The 22,716-nt window shown below is 49.3% G+C and overlaps 1 protein-coding gene across 1 annotated transcript in view; it reads right to left on the minus strand.

Moving 5' to 3' along the window:
* GDAP2 (ganglioside induced differentiation associated protein 2) overlaps positions 1–22,716 on the minus strand; it is a 72,062-nt gene that overhangs the window by 43,922 nt on the left and 5,424 nt on the right. Inside the window, 4 exon segments of the mRNA XM_077479576.1 lie at positions 7,592–7,745; positions 9,001–9,160; positions 10,993–11,069; positions 14,212–14,300. Coding sequence (XP_077335702.1) covers positions 7,592–7,745; positions 9,001–9,160; positions 10,993–11,069; positions 14,212–14,300 — 480 coding nt within the window.

Genomic DNA, 22,716 nt, shown 5'->3' on the forward strand with positions numbered 1-22,716 from the left:
TTTTTCCCAAGGCCGTCTTTCAGGACGGCCCCCATAGAGAGGATAAGCGAGTACCTTACCTCAGGGTGGGACAACTGCCTGCAGCACCTTACGACCAAAATCTTGGTCCTTAGACAGCAGATCCAATCTGTAGTGCTTCACAAATGTAGAGAAGCCGGACCACATTGCAGCCCTACAAATCTGCTCAGGCGAAGCACCAGCCAACTCGGCCTGTGAAGGCGCCACCAACCTAGTTGAGTGTGCTGTAATACCCACTGGAGTCCACCCCCCCCCCCTTATCACATACGCCTGACTAATAGCCATCCTTAACCATCTGGCAATTGTACGCCTGGAGGTTCTTGACTCCTTCTTGGGCCCTGAGAATAAAACAAAAAAGGAGTCAGACTTCCTAAACTGACTTGTACAGTCTAAATATTGCAGGACGCACCTCCTAACGTCCAAACTATGCAAAAAATACGTTCCTGTTCCCTCACAGGATTCGAACAAAAAGTGGGTAACACAATCTCCTGAGCCCTATGAAATTCAGAGGCTACTTTTGGCAAAAATGCCGGATCCGTCTTAAAAACCTACACGGTCTGGAAAAACCTGAGCTCTCACCGAGAGAGCTTCGAGTTCACTTAATCTCCTAGCCGTAGTGATCGCCACCAAAAACACCAAATGAGGGTGATCCATTTCAGCGTGCAGATTCCCAACGGCTCAAAGGGCTTCCCCTGTGAGTGCCTGCAAAACTCAAGAAAGATCCCACACCAGGAAGGGAGACTCACTGACAGGCCTTTGTCTACTCAAGGCCTTGAAAAACCCTATCGATGGATCAAACGCCAGTTGCTTTTCTAGAAAAACGCTTAAAGCGGACACCTGTCCTTTCAAGGTACTAAGCGTTTATCTGCTCCTGCCTAGAGAAACTCCAACACTGCTATGGAGCTGCGTACATCAAAGGAGCTTTCTAAGCACCAGCTATTAAAAACGCTTCCACACCTTACGGTAAATAGCTTGGGTTTCCGTCTTTCTACAATTTAAAAAAATTGTGGTCACCAAGCAATCAGAAAACCCTTTTCCCCTTAGCGGCGACTCCTCAGAATCCAAGCTGCGAGGTTCCACCACTCTACCTGAGGACAGAAGACTGGTCCCTGGAAGAGGAGATCCTCCTGTACTGGGAAAATCCAGGGAGGTTCTACGGCCAAGCCTTTCAGAATGGAGAACCACTGTGTTCTCCACTGTTAAATTTTCTCAACACCGCCGGAATCAACACAGGAGGGGGGGGGGGGCATAGCACCTGGAGAACTCCCAATTCTGGGCCAGAGCATCCACTCCTAACGCCCCATCCCACCTGCTTAGGGAAAAGAAAAGTCTCGCTTTTGTGTTTTCCCTTGAGGCAAACAGATCTAAATCGATGGGACCCCCCCACCTTCGGGTGATCATCTTGAAGACTTCTTGCTTCAAAACCCAGTTGTCCTCCCTCAGTCTTTCAGCTGAGGAAGTCAGCTACTTGATTCTGTTCTCCCTTCAAAATGAATTGCCGATAGAGACAGAACATTGACCTCGGCCCATTTGGGGATTGATTCTGATAGCACCCAAAGTGTTCCACTCCTGGTGCCCCCCCATTTGTTGACATAGGCCACCACTGAGGAGTTGTCTGATCGAACCTTCACACGATGTTGTCCCTGAAGCTCTTCCTGGAAGGCTCCGAGAGCCACATCCACTGCTCTCAACTCCCTCCAGTTTGAGGACCTCCCTACCTCCATCTTCCCCCAGGAACCTTGCACCATCCTGGCGCCCAGATGAGCTCCCCAACCTAAACCACTCTCATCTGTTGCTACGGTCCTGGATACCGGGAGGACCCACTCCAGGCCCTGTGACAGATTTACCTCCTTTCTCCACCACCAGAGGGACCTCTTGACCTGATGAGGAACCAAAATCAGTGAATCCAAAGACTTCTGGCTGTGGTCCCAGATCCTCAAAATGAAAAGTTGCAGAGGACAAAAATGTAGCCCCGCCCACTGCACTGCTGTAAGTGTGGATGTCAGTAAGCCTAGGGCCAACATAATCCCCCTCACCGAAACCTGAGAACTGCCCTGGAGGAATAACATTGCATTGTCCATCTTCTGAATCTTTTCCAAGGAAAGAAAGACCCTTTGCTCTGTTAAATCCAACACATAGCCCAGAAAAGAGACTCTTCGGACCGGGATTAAATTGGATTTCTCCAGGTTTACGAGCCAACCCATGTTCTCTAAGACATCTCTTGTAACCTGAAGATCTCGAACCAACTGCTCCGGGGACGGTGCAAAACAGAAGTAGATCGTCTAGATAAGCAATTATCGAGATGCCTTTGAGTCTTAGGAACACCAGCACCTCCATCACCTTGGTGAAGATACGGGGGTCACTTCCGGTAGCGTCCCGACGCGTGTTCGTCACAGTCACGTGACTTCATCAGGGGATCGTGACGAACACGCGTCGGGACGCTACCGGAAGTGACGCAATCGAGCTCGAGGCTCGTTTATACCCCACACAAGAGAATCGTTTGTTTTGTGAGTATTTGATCTGCTTTCTTGAATAAACTTCAACATTGTTTAAAATATTACTACACTATGGGGCTCCCTTCCTCCTCATCCGTTTAACCCCTTACATAAACACCAACCGCCGAGGTACCCCCCCCCCCCACGCTGAAGTACTGCTGAGCGACTATATAAAGAGACCAATACGGCGCAATAGGCAGGAGACGTCAGGATCTGGGGACACAAGAACGGGACCTCGAGGGATAACGATCACCAGGAACCCTGAGGATACATATATTATATGCTGTTACCTTACAGCTGTAAGGTAAGGGGACACCCATATTTCGATTACACAGGACCACGTGGGATATATTCACCAACACCACTACCACCACCGATTATATTGCTACTTTATAGTGCACATATATTCAAACACCAGCACTGTATGCGATTTCCTTGATATATGCGATTTTCGATATAATCGCCACCGGTTATCGCACAAGTTGAATGGCCATTTTTTGCTAAATACCATTGTTCAGTTTTTTCTTTTTACATAGTTTTCAAATATTGTGCACAGCCTGTTTTTGGATTATTTCCAGAGGGATTTTCTCCCTTCCTTCAATACCAAGATTGTTTATGCGCTTTTTTGATTTTTTTGATTTTCTGCCATTTTTTGCACAATTGTATTATTGAGCTGTTCACTGTATTGATATCATTTTTTGTATGGTAGATGACACCTGCACGTATTTACTCTCTATAACCCTTTCCTGGCACTGACACTTTATGCGATTTTTTTCAGTCACAACCAACCACTCTTTGCACTATTGATTCATCGAGTTAGTGACTGTTTTTATGTATACTGTTTTTTATTTTATGGTGTAGTAGATATTTTCACTGACCTATTTATCGTCTAGCACTGGCACTTTTATGCGACTCTGTCAGCTTTAACAAATCGCATTGGGAATCACTATATATTTTGTTGACTGTTTTATGTATATTATTTAATTCACTTTATGATGTAGTAGATATCTTCACGGACCCATTTATGTCCAGCACTGTCACTTTATGCGACTCTGTTAATCTCAACAAATCGCATTGGGAATCACTAGCTCTAACTATTGAAATTTTTCTTTTTTATGCTTATATATCCACTTGATCCTTACTCTAAAGCAGGGGTCTCAAACTGGCGGCCCTCCAGCTGTTGCTAAACTACAAGTCCCATGAGGCATGGCAAGGCTGACAGTTACAAGCATGACTCCCACAGGCAGAGGCATGATGGGACTTGTAGTTTTGCAACACCTGGAGGGCCGCCAGTTTGAGACCCCTGCTCTAAAGACTACTACGTTATAGCAGTGAGGGCTCCTCACCATTCCCTTACACGTATATCGGCTTTTTATACCATCTTTTTAGTCTGGACGGTAGTATATTTATCACCCAACAATCTTAGTGCCTATAGAATTTATTAGCCTTTTTAGGCTAGACTAACCAGTATAGTACTGCGCATCACTACTTTTTGCCCTCTTTACTCTATAATTGGGGTTCAAGTACCCCATTTCAGTGTGTGCAGCGGTACATAAATTAGACTTCTTCCTGATTAGGCGCAGGAATAACTCCTTTTATATTTATCTGCAATGTAAGCCGCTCCCTTGAGTAACATGGGGAAGGAAGACAATATAGTTTCCTTTGCAGCTCCGGCTTCTATATGGGGCCTTGATCTGAGTAAGCCAGTATTCCATATTCCGGGGCTACCACAGTGGCCACCATAGCTGGTTTCAGGTTCCCCTGACCTGAGTCCGAAGCCTTCTTCAAAAGCGAATCCATCCTTCGATCCATGGGATCTGATAGAACCCCCACGTCCTCAAAGGCCAGATCTGTATGCCTGGACACTTGGGAAAATGCCGCATCCAACCTAAAAAAAAAAAAAAAAAAAAAAAAGTTTCCTCTCTGGAATCAATTCTTTTTTGATGGTATCAACCAGGACCTCGTGAACCGGGAATACATTCTTCTCTTCCCCCAAGCCCCTGTACATTTGATCATGCAGGGACAAGGTCTTCCTTTCCTCTTGAATACCTTAAGTGGTGTGAATGGCTCCTAAGAGATGCTCCACTTCAAGAGAAAGTTCATACCGAGAGGACCTTTTGGATTCCCCATCCACAGTATCATCTGACTCCCCCTGGGAATCAGAGATGGCACTATCTGCGTCGTCCTCAACCCTGGAGCCCTCTGGCATATCCCCCGTCGGGACAATAACCTCAGGGATAGGTGGACCACTCTGCTGTGCTGGTGGAAGGTTACTCTGGTTCTGCGGTAAGTGAAAACTGGAGAACTCCTTAAATGACCTAAAAGGTGCTAGAGACCTCCCTTACTGACGCCGCAAGGTCCACACCCTGCTCTGCTGTCTGCTCCCTCAGCAGCCCCTCTATGCACTCCCTACAAAGTGCTTTAGTACAAGACTCTTCCATAGAAGCCCTACACAAAGGACACTTCTTAGACCCATGGGGCAATTTGCTGGTGGCTTTCTGAAATATAAAAGCAGACAAAAGGAGTAGTTAACACCACCTATCACCAGCATTAACCAGAGGACCACCAGGACCAACCACCACCAGGGTCCCAGATGCACCCCTCTTCCCCGTGACCACCAGGGAGGGAATATACCGGTGGAGCTACCGATACTAAAAGGAAGGGAACACCACCCCAGGGTTCGCCTTACCTTGGAGTGGATGGTGCTGCTGTCTCCTGGGCCAGTTCTTGATGCCTCTGCTTCTGACATGCCAGGCACTAATGGTCACAGTCTTGTCTTCCAACCGCTGTCTGTACAGGGCGAAAAAGGAAGACCTCACCAGCCAAAATGCGCCGTCTGTTTGAATTTACGTCTGGAACTGGAAGACGCGTGTACAGAAAGTAAACCCGCCCCCGCCGGAAGTAACGTCACCCGGCCCACCGCTCCAATGCCGCCCACACAAGCCTCCTCCTGTCGCGCCACCAAATGGCCCTCCCAGACCTCCACCTTCCCCAAGGGTCGCTGGAGCAAGCAGCGACGAAACCGCAATGGCCCCCAGGGATCCCCCGATTGGCGGACCGGGACCACCATAGAGAGACCCGTCTTCCCAGGTATAATGAAAAAGCCTCAGCCTCTCCAGCTGACTAGCCTCGGTTCCCACGCGGTGTCTCCCCTCCGGAGGAAACACCATAACTGAGGGGCTGAAGGGAGGTTGAGGCTTAAAACTGTAATGGAAGGCGGTGTATCCTAGAAGGGGAGGAGCCGGGGTCTCTATGGTGGCTGTCCTGATCAGGCGCTTCAGGGTGTGTTATGACCTACCTATAGCTTGGAGGTCATAACTCCAGGGGAGTGTTATTCTCATCCACAAGGTGTGGGGTGGACACGCTTTTCCATGGCTTTATCTAAAGACTATATCGGTTCCCTCACACTGTTGAGGTTTTGTTTGCGTACAATAACGGCTTTTGTGCTCAGGTATCCCGGGTGCTACCCGGACCTTTTACTGAAATGTGATAAGATATTCAAGTTGACAAGTTGCTCAGTGTTGGGATATCGTCTATTTCACATAGAGATTATTCAGTGTTGACTTTTTTCAGTTTGTAATTTTTTTCCAATAGCAAAGAGAGATCTCCGTTTTGGATACTGCGACATAAAACAAATCACCACCAGTTCCTATGGGCAGCAGACACCTCACACGCAACGGGGTAAAAAGAGGCAGATACTGTTCTACAGTCCCCCCTGGTCTCCACCAGCAATAAAACGATTACTGATCATCCCTCCCCCCCTATATACTCCCCCCTGTATACTCCCTCCCTCCGATATCATCCTCCCCCCTATATACTCCCCCTTCCTCCGATGATATCCCCCTGTATACTTCCTCCCTCCGATATCATCACCCCCTCTATACTCCCTTCCACCAATACCCTCCCCCCATATACTCCCTCCCTCCACTATCCTCCCCCCTGTATACTCCCTCCCTCCACCATCCTCCCCCCTGTATACTCCCTCCCTCCACCATCCTCCCCCCTGTATACTCCCTCCCTCCACCATCCTCCCCCCTGTATACTCCCTCCCTCCACCATCCTCCCCCCTGTATACTCCCTCCCTCCACCATCCTCCCCCCTGTATACTCCCTCCCTCCACCATCCTCCCCCCTGTATACTCCCTCCCTCCACCATCCTCCCCCCTGTATACTCCCTCCCTCCACTATCCTCCCCCCTGTATACTCCCTCCCTCCACTATCCTCCCCCCTGTATACTCCCTCCCTCCACTATCCTCCCCCCTGTATACTCCCTCCCTCCACTATCCTCCCCCCTGTATACTCCCTCCCTCCACTATCCTCCCCCCTGTATACTCCCTCCCTCCACTATCCTCCCCCCTGTATACTCCCTCCCTCCACTATCCTCCCCCCTGTATACTCCCTCCCTCCACTATCCTCCCCCCTGTATACTCCCTCCCTCCACTATCCTCCCCCCTGTATACTCCCTCCCTCCACTATCCTCCCCCCTGTATACTCCCTCCCTCCACTATCCTCCCCCCTGTATACTCCCTCCCTCCACTATCCTCCCCCCTGTATACTCCCTCCCTCCACTATCCTCCCCCCTGTATACTCCCTCCCTCCACTATCCTCCCCCCTGTATACTCCCTCCCTCCACTATCCTCCCCCCTGTATACTCCCTCCCTCCACTATCCTCCCCCCTGTATACTCCCTCCCTCCACTATCCTCCCCCCTGTATACTCCCTCCACTATCCTCCCCCCTGTATACTCCCTCCCTCCACTATCCTCCCCCCTGTATACTCCCTCCCTCCACTATCCTCCCCCCTGTATACTCCCTCCCTCCACTATCCTCCCCCTGTATACTCCCTTCCTCAAATATCATCGCCTCCTGTATACTCCCTTCCGATATCATCCCCCCCCTCCGTATACTCCCTTCAATATCCTACCCCTTGTACACTCCCTTCCTCCGACACCACACCCACCCCCATCCCCCATATACTCCCTTATCCCTCCGATATCCTGCCCCCTGTATACTCTATCCCTCTGATATCTCCCCTCCCTCTGTATACACCCTTCCAATATCCTACCCCCCCGTATACTCACTTCCTTTGATGCTGCTTCTGTAGAGTGGCCCCCGACAGCTGCCCCTGGAGTGCAAGGCGTCGCTGTTTGTCAACATCCCCTTCCATGCGTGCAAAGGCATGCGAGCCAATCAGACACAAGTCATGATCCAGCCCCTCCTCTTCATCTGTGTCATCTAAAAAAATAAAATAAAAAATCCGCACATAATTAACATTTTCTTCTACCCGGAACTTTATTTTTTTTTCTGATAGACTGTGTAACCCTTCCACACTTTCACATTCTCTTTTGGGGAGACTCAATCTTTTTCCTTGTGACAAAGCAACCCAAAATGTTCCTGCTGTCACCACAGCGGGAAGATAAGAGGAATATCGAAGGGGGACACCCATTACTTTAACATCCCTGAAAGCCAAGCACCACCCCCTCCCCCATCAGCATACCGAGCATGTTGTCTAAATGTAAGCGCAATTTAAAGTTTTAGCTGGTGAGCGGAAACTTGGCATAAAGCCATTCAGCCTATTTTATTGTCTTCGTGGAATGTTATATTTCAAGATGGCTTCTCCTTTGACCATAGAAAAGACATCCTTCATCTCCAGTTCTGTGACTTTGCCAATGACGAGATGATGTCATCAATCTGCTGCAGGCAGGAGGAAGCATTTTCTCAGTCTTCTCTCCTCTAGAGATCAGACTGTAACATTGTAGGAGGAGTCCAGAGATCAGACTGTAACATTGTAACTTTGTAGGGGGAGCCCAGAGATCAGACTAACAATGTAACTTTGTAGGAGGAGCACAGACTAACATTGTAGGAGGAGCCCAGACTAACATTGTAACTTTGTAGGAGGAGCCCAGACTGTAACATTGTAACTTTGTAGGAGGAGCCCAGAGATCAGACTAACATTGTAACTTTGTAGGGGGAGCCCAGCGATCAGACTGTAACATTGTAACTTTGTAGGGGGAGCCCAGAGATCAGACTAACATTGTAACTTTGTAGGGGGAGCCCAGAGATCAGACTGTAACATTGTAACTTTGTAGGGGGAGCCCAGAGATCAGACTAACATTGTAACTTTGTAGGGGGAGCCCAGAGATCAGACTAACATTGTAACTTTGTAGGGGGAGCCCAGCGATCAGACTGTAACATTGTAACTTTGTAGGGGGAGTCCAGAGATCAGACTGTAACATTGTAACTTTGTAGGAGGAGCCCAGAGATCAGACTGTAACATTGTAACTTTGTAGGAGGAGCCCAGAGATCAGACTGTAACATTGTAACTTTGTAGGAGGAGCCCAGATTGTAACATTGTAACTTTGTAGGAGGAGCCCAGAGATCAGACTGTAACATTGTAACTTTGTAGGAGAACGCTGAGGCACTAAGGTGGGTGATATTTCAGGAAATACATAAAACAATAAAACTTGGGGTTATTTATGATTGAACTGACCTTCATGTGCACCGGGTTTCTCACTAATTCTGATCTGTCGCTCTGGCACAATTGGCTCACCATCGGCATTGCCGATATCTGGCGGTAGGAGGGGCAGCAAGCTCTGCTCCTCCCACTGGGAGCGAGGGAAATACAGGGGCAGCAGCCGCAAATAAGTAGCCTGAAAGACACATGAGAGAGACATGAGAGAGACATGAGAGAAGACCCCCACCACAAATCCTTCCCTATAGAACCAAAACTACCAGAAGACACTACAGGACATTCAGAAGTCAGCAAAATGTAACAATTAAACATTTTTGTATTGACAGGACTTGGTCACCAAAAAGGTACATCCCAAATTTTGCTTTGTCACCAGGACAGGAATAGAGGGTAACCAATTTAATAATAATAATAGAAGCCGGTAACCGATTTATTAATCATAATAAATCAGAAGCAGGTAAGTGATTTCCATTAGAGGGACAATTGGTCTTTAAGTGCCGATCAGTGCCACCCGATCAGTGAAGGAGAAAAATTAACTGTTTGCAAAATATGAAAAAAATAAATAAAAATTCTTAAATTTTTTGGTATTTTATTAGTTTAGCAAAAAATAAAAAAAAACCAGCGGTGATTAACCACTTCCCGACCAGCGCACGACGATGTACGTCGACAGCATGGCACGGGCAGGCATATTGGCGTACATGTACGTCCAATATTCGTTGCCGCCGTGCCATCGGGAGCGCGCCGCCGGCGGCGCGCTTCCACGCTGGTCGGGACCCCCGTGAGTCCGGTTGCGGGACCCGCGGACTCAATCGCCGCGGGCATCCCCGCGATCGTCTCACGGAGCGGCCGAATGGAGGAAATGCTGTATAAACAACATTTTCCCATTCTGCCTAGCAACTAGTGACGCTGATCTCTGCTCCATGTGATTGGAGCAGAGATCAGTGTTCACTAAATGAAAGCCCAACCCCCCCACAGTTAGTAACACACCCCTAGGAACACTTAACCCCTACACTGCCACCCACTGGTTAACCCTTTCACTGCCAGTGTCATTTACACAGGAATCACTGCATTTATATAGCAGTGATTACTGTATAAATGACAATGGTCCCAAAAATGTGTCAAAAATGTCCGATGGGTCCCCCACAATGTTGCAGTCACAATAAAAATCGCAGATCGCCGCCATTACTAGTAAAAAAAAAAAAAATAATAAAAATGCTATAAAACTATCCCTATTTTGTAAACGCTATAACTTTTGCGCAAACCAATCAATAATCGCTTATTGCGATTTTTTTTACCAAAAATATGTAGAAGAATACGTATCGGCCCAAATTGAGGGAAAAAAATGTTTTTTTATATATTTTTGGGGGATATTTATTATAACAAAAAGTAAAAAATAATGCGTTTTTTTCAAAATTGTCGCTCTATTTTTGTTTATAGCGCAAAAAATAAAAACCGCAGGGGGGATCAAATACCACCAAAAGAAAGCTCTATTTGTGGGAAAAAAAGGAACGTCAATTTTGTTTGGGAGCCACGTCGCACGACCGCGCAATTGTCAGTTAAAGCGACGCAGTGCCGAATCGCAAAAAGTGGTCTGGTCTTTGACCAGCAAAATGGTCCGGTCTGAAAGTGGTTAAAATACCACCAAAAGAAAGCTCTATCTGGGTGAAAAATAAATGATACAAATGTCATATGGATACAGTGTAGCATGACCGCGCAATTTTCATTCAAAGTGCGACAGCACTGAAAGCTGAAAATTGGCCTGGGGCAGGAAGAGGGTGAAAACATGTCCAGTAAGCAAGTGGTTAAATAGGTTAAATAGGATAAAAAGCAATTTTCTTTTTAATATTATATTTTGGGCCAGTTTTCCTTGTTCTTGGCGATTTGTTCATGTTTTAATGAGGGGGGGGGGGGGGGGGGAATTTGTGTCCAGTTCCACTATTATGCATCAGGAAAAGCTCAGCAAAAGTAGCATTATGAAGAAAAAAAATAAAAAATTAAAATCTTTCAAGATACCTCTTCCTGCTCTGTGACTGCAAATACCACTTTCTCCAGAGCGCTTCCATGCAACTCCAGGAACCTCCGCACTGTGCCTGCAGGATGGGAGACAACGAGACCACGTGAGATATATACACATCGAATGATAAACACCCCCCCCCCCCCCCCACAATGCACAGAAACCATATTCATTATTAAAAGGGGTCGTAAAACTCTCAACCTTTTTCACTTCTATGCATTAAAGGTGAAAAAATATTTTTGTAGTGCAGCAGCCACCCAGAGCCCCCCACCACCCCCTTACTTAACTGACTCCGATCATTCCAGTGGTGGGGGGACAGGCAGAGCAGTTCCAGCCGCTGTCTCAGTTCCTCATTGGCTGGATTGATAGCAGCGGGAGCCATTGGTTCACACTGAGATCAATCAGAGCCAGTGACACGGCAGCCCGCCCCCCCCCCCCCCTCCCAGTCCTGCTGTCTGTGTCAAGAGACGCAGCAGCAGGATTCGAGAGAGCGCTTGCATGAGTGCCCAATTGGAACACGGGGGCCCCCAGAAGTGGAGGATTGGGGCCACTCTGTGCAAAATCCTTGCACTGAGGTGGTAAGCAAGACATGGCTACTAAATTCCTGTTTTTAATACATACTGTTGGGTTAATTCGGTTGGTCGCAGGCTGGTTGGTAAGTTGAGCTTGGAAATTATTTGTTTTTTTGGAGGCAAGTATGGCAAGTTTGTTAAAACATTATTATTAAAAAAATAAAAAGAACCTTTAACTTTTATTGTTAACTTTGTATCTCTCTATCTCCCGTCTGATCAATGTTTATAAACAATGTTACTTTGTATCTCTCTATCTCCTGTCTGATCAATGTTTATAAACTTACTTTGTATCCCTTAATCTCCTATCTGATCAATATTTATAAACAATGTTAAGTTGCTTAACCACTACAATACCGGGCACTTTCACCCCCTTCCTTCCCAGCCCAATTTTCAGCTTTCAGCGCTCTCTCGCGCTTTCAGTGACAATTGCGCGGTCATGCTACACTGTACCCAAATGAAATTGTCATCATTTTGTTCGCACAAATAGAGCTTTATTTTGGTGTTATTTATTCACGACTCCGTTTTTTTTTTTTTTTTTGCGATATAAGCGCAAAAATAGCGGAAATTTGGAAAAAAAACAATATTTTCTTTTTTCTATTTGAAAAGAAATCCAATAAAATCAAATTTTGTCATAAATTTAAGCCAAAATGTATTCTGCTACATGTTTTTGGTAAAAAAAATCCCGTTAAGTGTATAATAATTGGTTTGTGTGATCACGGACATATGTACGCAAATGATCATGTACATATGTGTGCAGGTGATCACGTACATATGTGTGCAGATAATCATTGGGACATGTGATTTTAGTGGGACATATGTGGGGGACATGTTTTTATTATTAGGGACATGTGTTTTTATCATTTGGGGACATGTATGTTTTGGGGACATGTGTGGGGACTGTGTTTGTACTGTGTGGTGTGTTGTGTGTTTACACTAGACTAGTGATCAGTGAGTAAAAAGCTGTAAAAAGCAGCCCATACTCACTGATCATCAGCCGGCTGCAGCGTTCTGCTCTCCTCTCCTCAGCGGTGACTTCCGTGTGAGGAGAGGAGAGCCGATTGCCTAGCAACCGGCTGTTTGTTTACATCACATGACGGCCGTGATTGGACACGGCCGTCATGTGATCAGGAGGGCCAATCACAGAGCCCTCCTGCCGATCTGAGATGTGCCGTGTCCGGGTGACACGAGCACATCGGGATCGCGCCGCTGCGCGGGCGCGCGCGCGATCCCGCTACTCCTGAAGGACGTTCCTGAACGTCCTATCAGGAGTAGACGGCTCCCACCCGGCCAATGCATATATACGGCCGGGTGGGAGCAGTGGTTAAAGAGGAGAGCCGGTTTAAAAAAAAAATTAAAAATTAAAAGTCAGCAGCTGCAAACACTGTAGCTGCTGACTTTTAATAAGCACACTTACCTGTCCAGGGCGCCCGCGATGTTGGCCGCCCGAGGCTGACCCGTCCCTTGGTCTCGGGTCCCGGCGCCGCCATTCTGGCTAAGGGAAACAGGCAGTGGAGCCTTGCGGCTACTGCGCATGCGCAAGTCGCGCAGCACTTTGTGAATGGGGCGCGCTGTGTTCTGGGACACACAGTTCCCAGAACACAGCGCGACCCATTACACAGAAGACGCCGCACAGAGGAGAGAAGACAGAAGATCTCCGCGGAGGAGGAAGAGGCAGATTAGTACGATGTGCCTAGCAACAGGCATTCACGGCGAGCGCATGTGCAGTGGGTGCCTGGCTGTGAAACCACAGTTGCAATGCCGGTGCCGCCAAGCAGTGGGGGGGGGGGGGGGTGCACAAGCGGGGCTTGGATTCCCCCGCATCGCTGGACCCTGGAACAGGTAAGTGCCCAGTATTTGTAGCTGACTTTTAATTTAAATTATTATTTTTTTTTTTTCAGGGGAACTCCTCTTTAAATTTAATCTTTTTTTTTTTTTTTCCCGTCATATTCGTTGTTAGGAGGATTCATTTTTGAAATTGGTTTCATATATTCGTTATTTTCAAATCAAATGAATTTGAAATGGAAACATATTGCATAATAATGCATAAGATGATGATTCCTACTTTGGCTGCTTTATAAAATAGAATAAAACAGAATATATATATATAAAAAAAAAAAAAATAATAATTTTATATTCTATTTTACTCTATTCCTTTATTTTCTATTCAGTTTTACTCTATTCTATAAATCAGCCAAAGTAGGAATCATCATCTTATTTATCATTAATAATCGTTCGTTAAAATCATTATTATTAATAATAATAATAATAATAATAATAATAATATTTCACTGCCATATCTCACTGTATTTATTGCAATATGTTTCCATTTCAAATTCAACTTCAGGTTTGAATTGAGATCATTTGTTTCGTTAGAATTTACTTCAGATTGAAATTTGTTACAATTGCGATTCCAAAATCCAGATAAATGCGAATTTGCGAATAACAAAAGTTTTGTCTGAATTCTGATCCGTAACAATGTCCCCCCCCTTTTTTTTTTTTGCTTCATTTCTCCATCTCCTGAAAGACTTCACACAAAGCTTTGTCTAATTTTTCGGAGTACAGGCCCTCCTAAAACACAAATAAAAAAAAACGGAGGGGTGATATGAATGGTATAACCCAGGATTCAGCAGAGTGAAGGAGACTCACGCAAGGCGATATGGGTGGCATCTTCCAGCGGGTAACCCCTCTTCTGAGTGCTGACCACACAGAACCCCACGGTGGACATGGACTGCTCCCTGCATGGCACAAAAGATAGAGGAAATAACATGAGTAAACAACAGCGCCCTCTACTGACCAGAGGACAGAAAACAGGAACTACAGAGAGCCCTCTACTGGTTATAGAACAGAATACAGGACACACAGAGAGAGCCCTCTACTGGTTATAGAACAGAATACAGGACACAGAGAGAGCCCTCTACTGGTTATAGAACAGAATACAGGACACAGAGAGAGCCCTCTACTGGTTATAGAACAGAATACAGGACACACAGAGAGCCCTCTACTGGTTACAGAACAGAAAACAGGACACACAGAGCCCTCTATTGGTTAGAGAACAGAATACAGGACACACAGAGCCCTCTACTGGTTATAGACAAGAAAAAAGGACACACAGAAAGCCCTCTACTGGTTATAGAACAGAATACAGGACACACAGAGAGCCCTCTACTGGTTACAGAACAGAATACAGGACACACAGAGCCCTCTATTGGTTAGAGAACAGAATACAGGACACACAGAGCCCTCTACTGGTTATAGAACAGAAAACAGGACACACAGAGCCCTCTATTGGTTAGAGAACAGAATACAGGACACACAGAGCCCTCTATTGGTTAGAGAACAGAAAACAGGACACAAAGAGCCCTCTACTGGTTAGGGGACAGAATACAGGACACAAAGAGCCCTCTACTGGTTAGGGGACAGAATACAGGACACAAAGAGCCCTCTACTGGTTAGGGGACAGAATACAGGACACGCATACAGAGCACCCTCTACTGGTTAGACAACAGAATACAGGACACAGAGAGAGCCCTCTACTGGTTAGGGGGACAGAATACAGGACACGCAGAGCACCCTCTACTGGTTAGGGTAGGGCTTGACAAATTTGCTTGGAATCTAGGAGCCAGCTAAATAAAGTTAGGAGCCAGGACCGTGACAGCGATCTGGACCTGTCCATGGCCTGACATGGAGACGAGTGAGGGGTTAGATAGCCCCCAGCTCCCCCCCCCCCCCCACCTGTCTCCAAGTCATTGCCCATAGCTCTTAGAGGGACATTTTATTTATTTCAAATGACGATTTTTTTTTAAATTGCATTTTAGTGTAAATATGAGATGTGAGTCTCTCTGACCCCCCCCCCAGATCTCATATATAAGAGGACCTGTCATGCTTTTTTCTATTACAAGGGATTTTTACATTCCTTGTAATAGGAATAAAAGTGACAATTTTTTTTTTAAAAGAACAGTGAAAAAATAAATAAAAAAAGTTAAAATAAGAAAAAATTAAATTTTTTTAAACGCGCCCTGTCCCGCCAAGCTTGCGTGCAGAAGCGAACGCATATATGAAAATGGTGTTCAAACCACACGTGAGGTATCGCTGCGATCGGTAGAATGAGAGCAATAATTCTAGCCCCAGACCTCCTCTGTTACTTAAAAACGTGCAACGTGTAGACATTTTTTAAACATTGCCTATGGAGATTTTAAAGGGTAAAAGTTTGTCGCCATTCCACGAGCGGGCGCAATTTTGAAGCATGACATGTTGGGTATCGATTTACTCGGCGTAACATTATCTTTCACAATATAAAAAAAATTGGGCTAATTTTACTGTTTAATTTTTTTTTATTAAATAAATTATTTTCCCCAAAAAAAGTGCGCTTGTAAGTCCGCTGTGCAAATACAGTGTGAAAGACAGTATTGTAACGACCACCATTGTATTCTCTAGGGTGTTAGAATAAAAAATATATATAATGTTTAGGGGTTCTAAGTAAAGGGAAGGAGATAGGCTGGCAGGCAGGGGAAGCTCCATTAGCATTGCTGGTTGTCATTCCAACAGCCACCACAAGAGGGCACCAGATTCCAGAAGGAACCATAGGATCGCAGAAGGCCTCAAAGCCGTGGGCTCAATTACCGGCGGCGCAGCTCGACGCGATCACGCCGGGTGGGTCCACGGAAACAGGATACCCCCAGCTGTGCTGCCCCAGTAGCCAGGTCGCTAATTCTAGTCGCAAATGCGACCTGGCGCCTGGGTTTTGTCGAGCCCTGGGTTAGGGGGACAGAATACAGGACACACAGAGCACCCTCTACTGGTTAAAGAACAGAATACAGGACACAGAGAGCGCCCTCTACTGGTTAGAGAACAGAATACAGGACACACAGAGCCCTCTACTGGTTAGAGAACAGAATACAGGACACACAGAGAGCCCTCTACTGGTTAGAGGCAAAGATGAGCTCTGTCGTGTTTGCACAGCCCATGTGCAGTGCCCGCCAGGAAGCCGGCACTGCGCCAATCACAGACAGAAAGACATTTTCTGATCTCTGCAGCCATGCATCGGGACAATGTCTCACTGCCCACGATTAGCGCAGCGCTGATTTCCTGGCGGGGCTCTGCACGTGGGTTGTGTGAACAAGCCAGAGCTCACCCTTAGAGACAGAATACAGGACACACAGAGCACCCTCTACTGACGACAGAATACAGGACACACAGAGCACCCTCTACTGGTGACAGAATACAGGACACACAGAGCACCCTCTACTGGCCAGAGGGCAGAATAAAGGACACAGAACAATACATACACTTTGTAGAAAATGTAGCATTTATATATGCATCAATATTTAAAGAATTGCCCTTTAAACAGAGAAATCAGACCAACAAATGAAAGGCCTATTTACACCTATGTGCACATTTCCAAACACAAGTCAAAGCGTGTGATGTTGTCCTTTTGTTTAAAATGGCCAAATAATCGTTGAAAAACCATCCCTGCCTACTTTTTTCCCTAGTGCACTACAAGGCATTGAAAGTGTTATTAATTACATACACACTCACCGGCCACTTTATTAGGTACACCTGTACAATTGCTTGGCAACAAATTGCTAATCAGCCAATCACAAGGCAGCAACTCAATAGATTTAGGCATCTAGACATGGTGAAGGCGACTTGGGGAAGTTCAAACCTGAGCATCAGAATGGGGAAGAAAGGGGATATAAGTGACTTTGAAGGTAGCAATGGTTGTTGGTGGAAGACGGGCCGGTCTGAGTATTTCTGGAATTTTCACACACAACCATTTCTCGGGGGTTTACAGAGAATGGTAGGAAGAAGAGAAAATATCCAGTGAGCGGCAGTTGTGTGGAGGAAAATGCCTCGTTAAGGTCAGAGGAGAATGGGCAGACTGGCTCCAGATGATAGAAAGGCAACAGTAACTCCAAAAACCACCAAGGTATGCAGAATGCCATCTATGAATGCACAAACATCCAACCTTGAAGCAGATGGGCTACAGCAGCAGAAGACCACATCGGGTGCCACTCCTGTCAGGTAAGAACAGGAAACTGAGGCTCACAATTGGCCCAGGATCACCAACATTGGACAATAGAAAATTGAAAAAAATGTTGCTGGGTCTGATGAGTCTGGATTTGAGCTCCCGACATTCAGATGGTGGGGTCAGAATTTGGCACATGGATCCATCCTGCCCTTGTATCACCGGTTCAGGCTGGTGGTGGGGGTGTAATGTGTGGGGATGGGGTATCACCGGTTCAGGCTGGTGGTGGGGGTGTAATGGAGTGGGGGGATGGGGCATCACCATTTCAGGCTGTGGTGGGTGGGGGGTGTAATGGCACTGGGGATGGGATATCAGGCTGGCAGTGGTGGGGGGGGGGGGTGTAATGGCGGTTCAGGCTGGTGGTGGGGGGGTGTGAATGGCGCGGGGGGGGTGGGGTATTCACCGGTTGAGGCTGGTGGTAGGGGGGGGGTGTAATGGCGCGGGGGGGTGGGGTATCACCGGGTCAGGCTGGTGGGGGGTGGGGTATCACCGGTTCAGGCTGGTGGTGGTGGGGGTGTAATGGCGCGGGGGGTGGGGTATCAGCGGTTCAGGCTGGTGGTGGTGGGGGGGGGGGGGGGGTGTAATGGCGCGTGGGTGGGGTATCACCGGTTCAGGCTGGTGGTGTGGGTGTAATGGTGTGGGGGATGGGGCATCACCGTTCAGGCTGGTGGTGGGGGTGTAATGGCCGGGGTGGAGTATCACCGTTTCAGGCTGGTGGTGGGGGGGGGGGGGGGGTGTAATGGCGCGGGGTGGGTTTCACCGGTTCAGGCTGGTGGGTGTGGGTGTAATGGTGTGGGGGATGGGGTATCCCCGGTTCAGGCTGGTGGTGGGGGTGTAATGGCGCGCGGGGTGGAGTATCACCGTTTCAGGCTGGGGTGGGGGGGGGGGGTGTAATGGCGCGGGGGGTGGAGTATCACCGGGTTCAGGCTGGTGGTGGGGGGGTGTAATGGCGCGGGGGTGGAGTATCACCGGTTCAGGCTGGTGGTGGGGGGTGTAATGGCGCGGGGGGTGGAGTATCACCGGTTCAGGCTGGTGGTGGGGGGTGTGTAAATGGCGCGGGGGTGGGGGTATCACCGGTTCAGGCTGGTGGTGGGGGTGTAATGGCGCGGGGGGTGGGGTCTCACCGGTTCAGGCTGGTGGTGGGGGTGTAATGGCGCGGGGGGGTGGGGTATCACCGGTTCAGGCTGGTGGTGGGGGGGGGGTGTAATGGCGCGGGGGTGGGGTGTAATGGCGCGGGGGGGTGGAGTATCACCGTTCAGGCTGGTGGTGGGGGGGTGGAGTATCACCGGTTCAGGCTGGTGGTGTGGGGGGTGGAGTATCACCGGTTCAGGCTGGTGGTGGGGGGTGTAATGGCGCGCGGGTGGAGTATCACCGGTTCAGGCTGGTGGGTGGGGGGTGGGTATCACCGGTTCAGGCTGGTGGGGGGGTGTAATGGCGCGCGGGGTGGAGTATCACCGGTTCAGGCTGGTGGTGGGGGGGGGGTGTAATGGCGCGGGGGGGTGGAGTATCACCGTGTTCAGGTGGTGGTGGGGGGGGGGGTGTAATGGCGCGGGGGGTGGAGTATCACCGGTTCAGGCTGGTGGTGGGGGGGTGTAATGGCGCGGGGGTGGAGTATCACCGGTTCAGGCTGGTGGTGGGGGGTGAATGGCGCGGGGGGTGGAGTATCACCGGTTCAGGCTGGTGGTGGGGGGGTGTAATGGCGCGGGGGGTGGGGTATCACCGTTCAGGCTGGTGGTGGGGGTGTAGATGGCCGCGGGGGGTGGGGTATCACCGGTTCAGGCTGGTGGTGGGGGGGGGGTGTAATGGCGCGGGGGGTGGGGTATCACCGGTTCAGGGCTGGTGGTGGGGGGGGTGGAGTATCACCGGTTCAGGCTGGTTGGTGGTGGGGGGTGGAGTATCACCGGTTCAGGCTGGTTGGTGGGGGGGTGTAATGGCGCGGGGGGTGGGGTATCACCGGTTCAGGCTGGTGGTGGGGGGTTGAAATGGCGCGGGGGGTGGGGTATCACCGGTTCAGGCTGGTGGTGGGGGGGTGTAATGGCCGGGGGATGGAGTATCACCGGTTCAGGCTGGTGGTGGGGGGGTGTAATGGCGCGGGGACTGGAGTATCACCGGTTCAGGCTGGTGGTGGGGGGTGTAATGGCGCGGGGGATGGAGTTCACTGTTCAGGCTGGTGGTGTGGGGGGTGGAGTATCACCGGTTCAGGCTGGTGGTGGGGGGGTGTAATGGCGCGGGGGGTGGGGTATCACCGGTTCAGGCTGGTGGTGGGGGGGTGTAATGGCGCGGGGGATGGGGTATCACCGGTTCAGGCTGGTGGTGGGGGTGTAATGGTGTGGGGGATGGGGTATCACCGGTTCAGGGCTGGTGGTGGGGGTGTAATGGCGCGGGGGATGGGGTATCACCCGGTTCAGGCTGGTGGTGGGGGGGGTGTAATGGCGCGGGGGATGGGGTATCACCGGTTCAGGCTGGTGGTGGGGGTGTAATGGTGTGGGGGATGGGATATCACCGGTTCAGGCTGGTGGTGGGGGTGTAATGGTGTGGGGGATGGGGTATCACCGCGTTCAGGCTGGGTGGTGGGTGTAATGGTGTGGGGGATGGGGTATCACCGGTTCAGGCTGGTGGTGGGGGGTGTAATGGCGCGGGGGATGGGGGTATCACCGGTTCAGGCTGGTGGTGGGGGGTGGTAATGGCGCGGGGAGATGGGGTATCACCGTTCAGGCTGGGTGGTGGGGGTGTAATGGTGTGGGGGATGGGATATCACCGGTTCAGGCTGGTGGTGGGGGTGTAATGGTGTGGGGGATGGGATATCACCGGTTCAGGCTGGTGTGGGGGTGTAATGGTGGGGGGGATATTTTTCTTTGCACACTTTGGGCCCCTTAGTACCAATTGAGCATGGATTAATCACCCCGGCTACCTGAGTATTGTTGCTGACCATGTCCATCCTTTTATGACTACAGTGTCCTCATCTTCTGATGGCTCCTCCCAGCAGGATGATGCCCCATGTCACAAAGCTCCAATCCTCTCACCACTGGACAATGAGGTCCCCTGTCCTCCAATGGCCTCCACACTCACCACATCTCATCCAATAGAGCACTTTGCGAGGGTGGAACAGGGGGTTCCCATTATAAATGTGCAGCCAACAAATATGGCAGCAACTGTGTGATGTTCTCATGTCACTATGGAGGAAAATATCTGAAGGAATGTTTCCAACACCTTGTTGTATCTATGCCATGAAGAATGAAGGCAAAAGGGGGTACAACCCGCGACTATCAAGGGGGACCCATAAAAGGGGGTCCAACCCGCGACTAGCAAGGGGGACCCAATAAAGGGGGTCCAACCCGCTACTAGCAAGGGGGACCCAATAAAGGGGGTCCAACCCGCTACTAGCAAGCGGGACCTAATAAAGGGGGTCCAATCCAGGACTAGCAAGGGGGACACAATAAAGGGGGTCCAACCCGTTAATAGCAAGGGGGCCCCAATAAAGGGGGTCCAACCCGGGACTAGCAAGGTCTACCTAATAAAGGGGTCCAACCTGCTATTAGCAAGGAGGACCTAATAAGGGGGTCCAACCCAGGACTAGCAAGGAGGACCTAATAAAGTGGCCGGTGAGTGTATAGGTTGAGTGTTTTTGAGTTTACAATATATACAGCACGGGGGCTCAACCTGTGGCCCTCCAGTTGCTGCGGAACTACAAGCCCCATGGGGCATTGCCATACTGACAGTTACAAGCACGACTCCCAAAGGCAGAGGCACGATGGGAGTTGTAGTTCTGCAACAGCTGGAGGGCCACAGGTTGAGCCCCCGCGATACACACGTTGGTTGGTCAATGAACAAAATTTACAGCAACATTCACTATCAGTGCATTTTTGCGCCGCAAGCTCAACGGTGTGAATGTGGCCCTTATGCATTGGTCGGCGTTCAATCTGCTTATATTTTGCCTTCCTGGGTTCCTCCTCTCCCTCCCTCCCTCCCTCCCCCATTGCCCTAGGCTCCGACTTGCTGCAGCTTAAAATGCACATTGCGAGAAGCTCACAGTGTGCAGGCAAAATCGGAGGAGGACGTCTCAGTCCAGGAGGAGAGGAGCCGCACAAATGCAGGTTTGAAATCTTGGCCGAGTCCAAGTATTGCCGGCAGCAGTGACGCAGCAGTGACGCAACTCCCCCACCACCTCCCCTCCCCCAAGCACTGTGCAATGCATCAGCCTCTGGGACGGTCTCTAAGGGAAGATCGTTTTATTACAGCTTCCTTTGCTAGATGAAGTTCTGCTTTTTAATCAGGATATTGGAGATAACCGCAGATCACACGCTGTCCCTCACCCCGGGCAGCACATGACCAACGCACTGCAGAGAACCCCTGGAGGGGGGGGGGGGGCAGCGTGGATCTGCCTGCATTGTATGGGAACAACGCTGTCAACACTCTCTGGGAGGATGTATTTACTTTGTGCTGAGTACACTCATCCTCTCCTCTCATGCGTGGCGTTTGGCTGCAAATAAAAAAAAAAAAAAAAAAAACACACGGCGCTCACTGGCATGACCCAACACCAGTGCCAGCCCGCTGATCTGCCCATCTAGCTCTACACCCCCCTCCCCCCCTCAGAGGGGACGATCCCCTCCACTCCCTCACCCGAGGTCTCCTGAGCAATAATCCACCTATTAAGAACCCTTAAGAGTCTCGTGTTGTATACGGCGTAATCGTTAACCCTGAAAGCCTGAACGGTTGTCTACAATTTCAGTTGCCCTTCAGTAAAAGGAGGGCACAACCGTAACCGTCTACCCCCCCCCCCCCCCAAGTCATCAATTATAGTCACGTGATGAATACATTTATGTGCATGCGTGGTCAAAGTGCAACTTAGACAATTAATATTGACGCACAATGAAGAGGATGGTGCGTTCTCACCCACGTCTATTGAAGGCCGACCGATATTTCCGTTTTATTGCAAGGATCTACAACAAAGGGGGGTAGGCAACCTCGGCCCCCCCCAGCTGTGGTCACAACTACAAATCCCATCATGCCTCTGCCTCTAGGAGTCATGCCAGCGATTGGGTCAGGGTCTTGCAATGTCTCATAGACTTGTAGTTCCATCACAGCTGGAGGGCAGAGGTTGCCTACCCCCCCACCCCACCCCCGGG

Source organism: Lithobates pipiens, unplaced genomic scaffold (assembly GCF_037356315.1).
Source record: "Lithobates pipiens isolate NorthernLeopardFrog02 unplaced genomic scaffold, aLitPip1_a1.2 Scaffold_16, whole genome shotgun sequence".
Classification (NCBI taxonomy): Eukaryota; Metazoa; Chordata; class Amphibia; order Anura; family Ranidae; genus Lithobates; species Lithobates pipiens.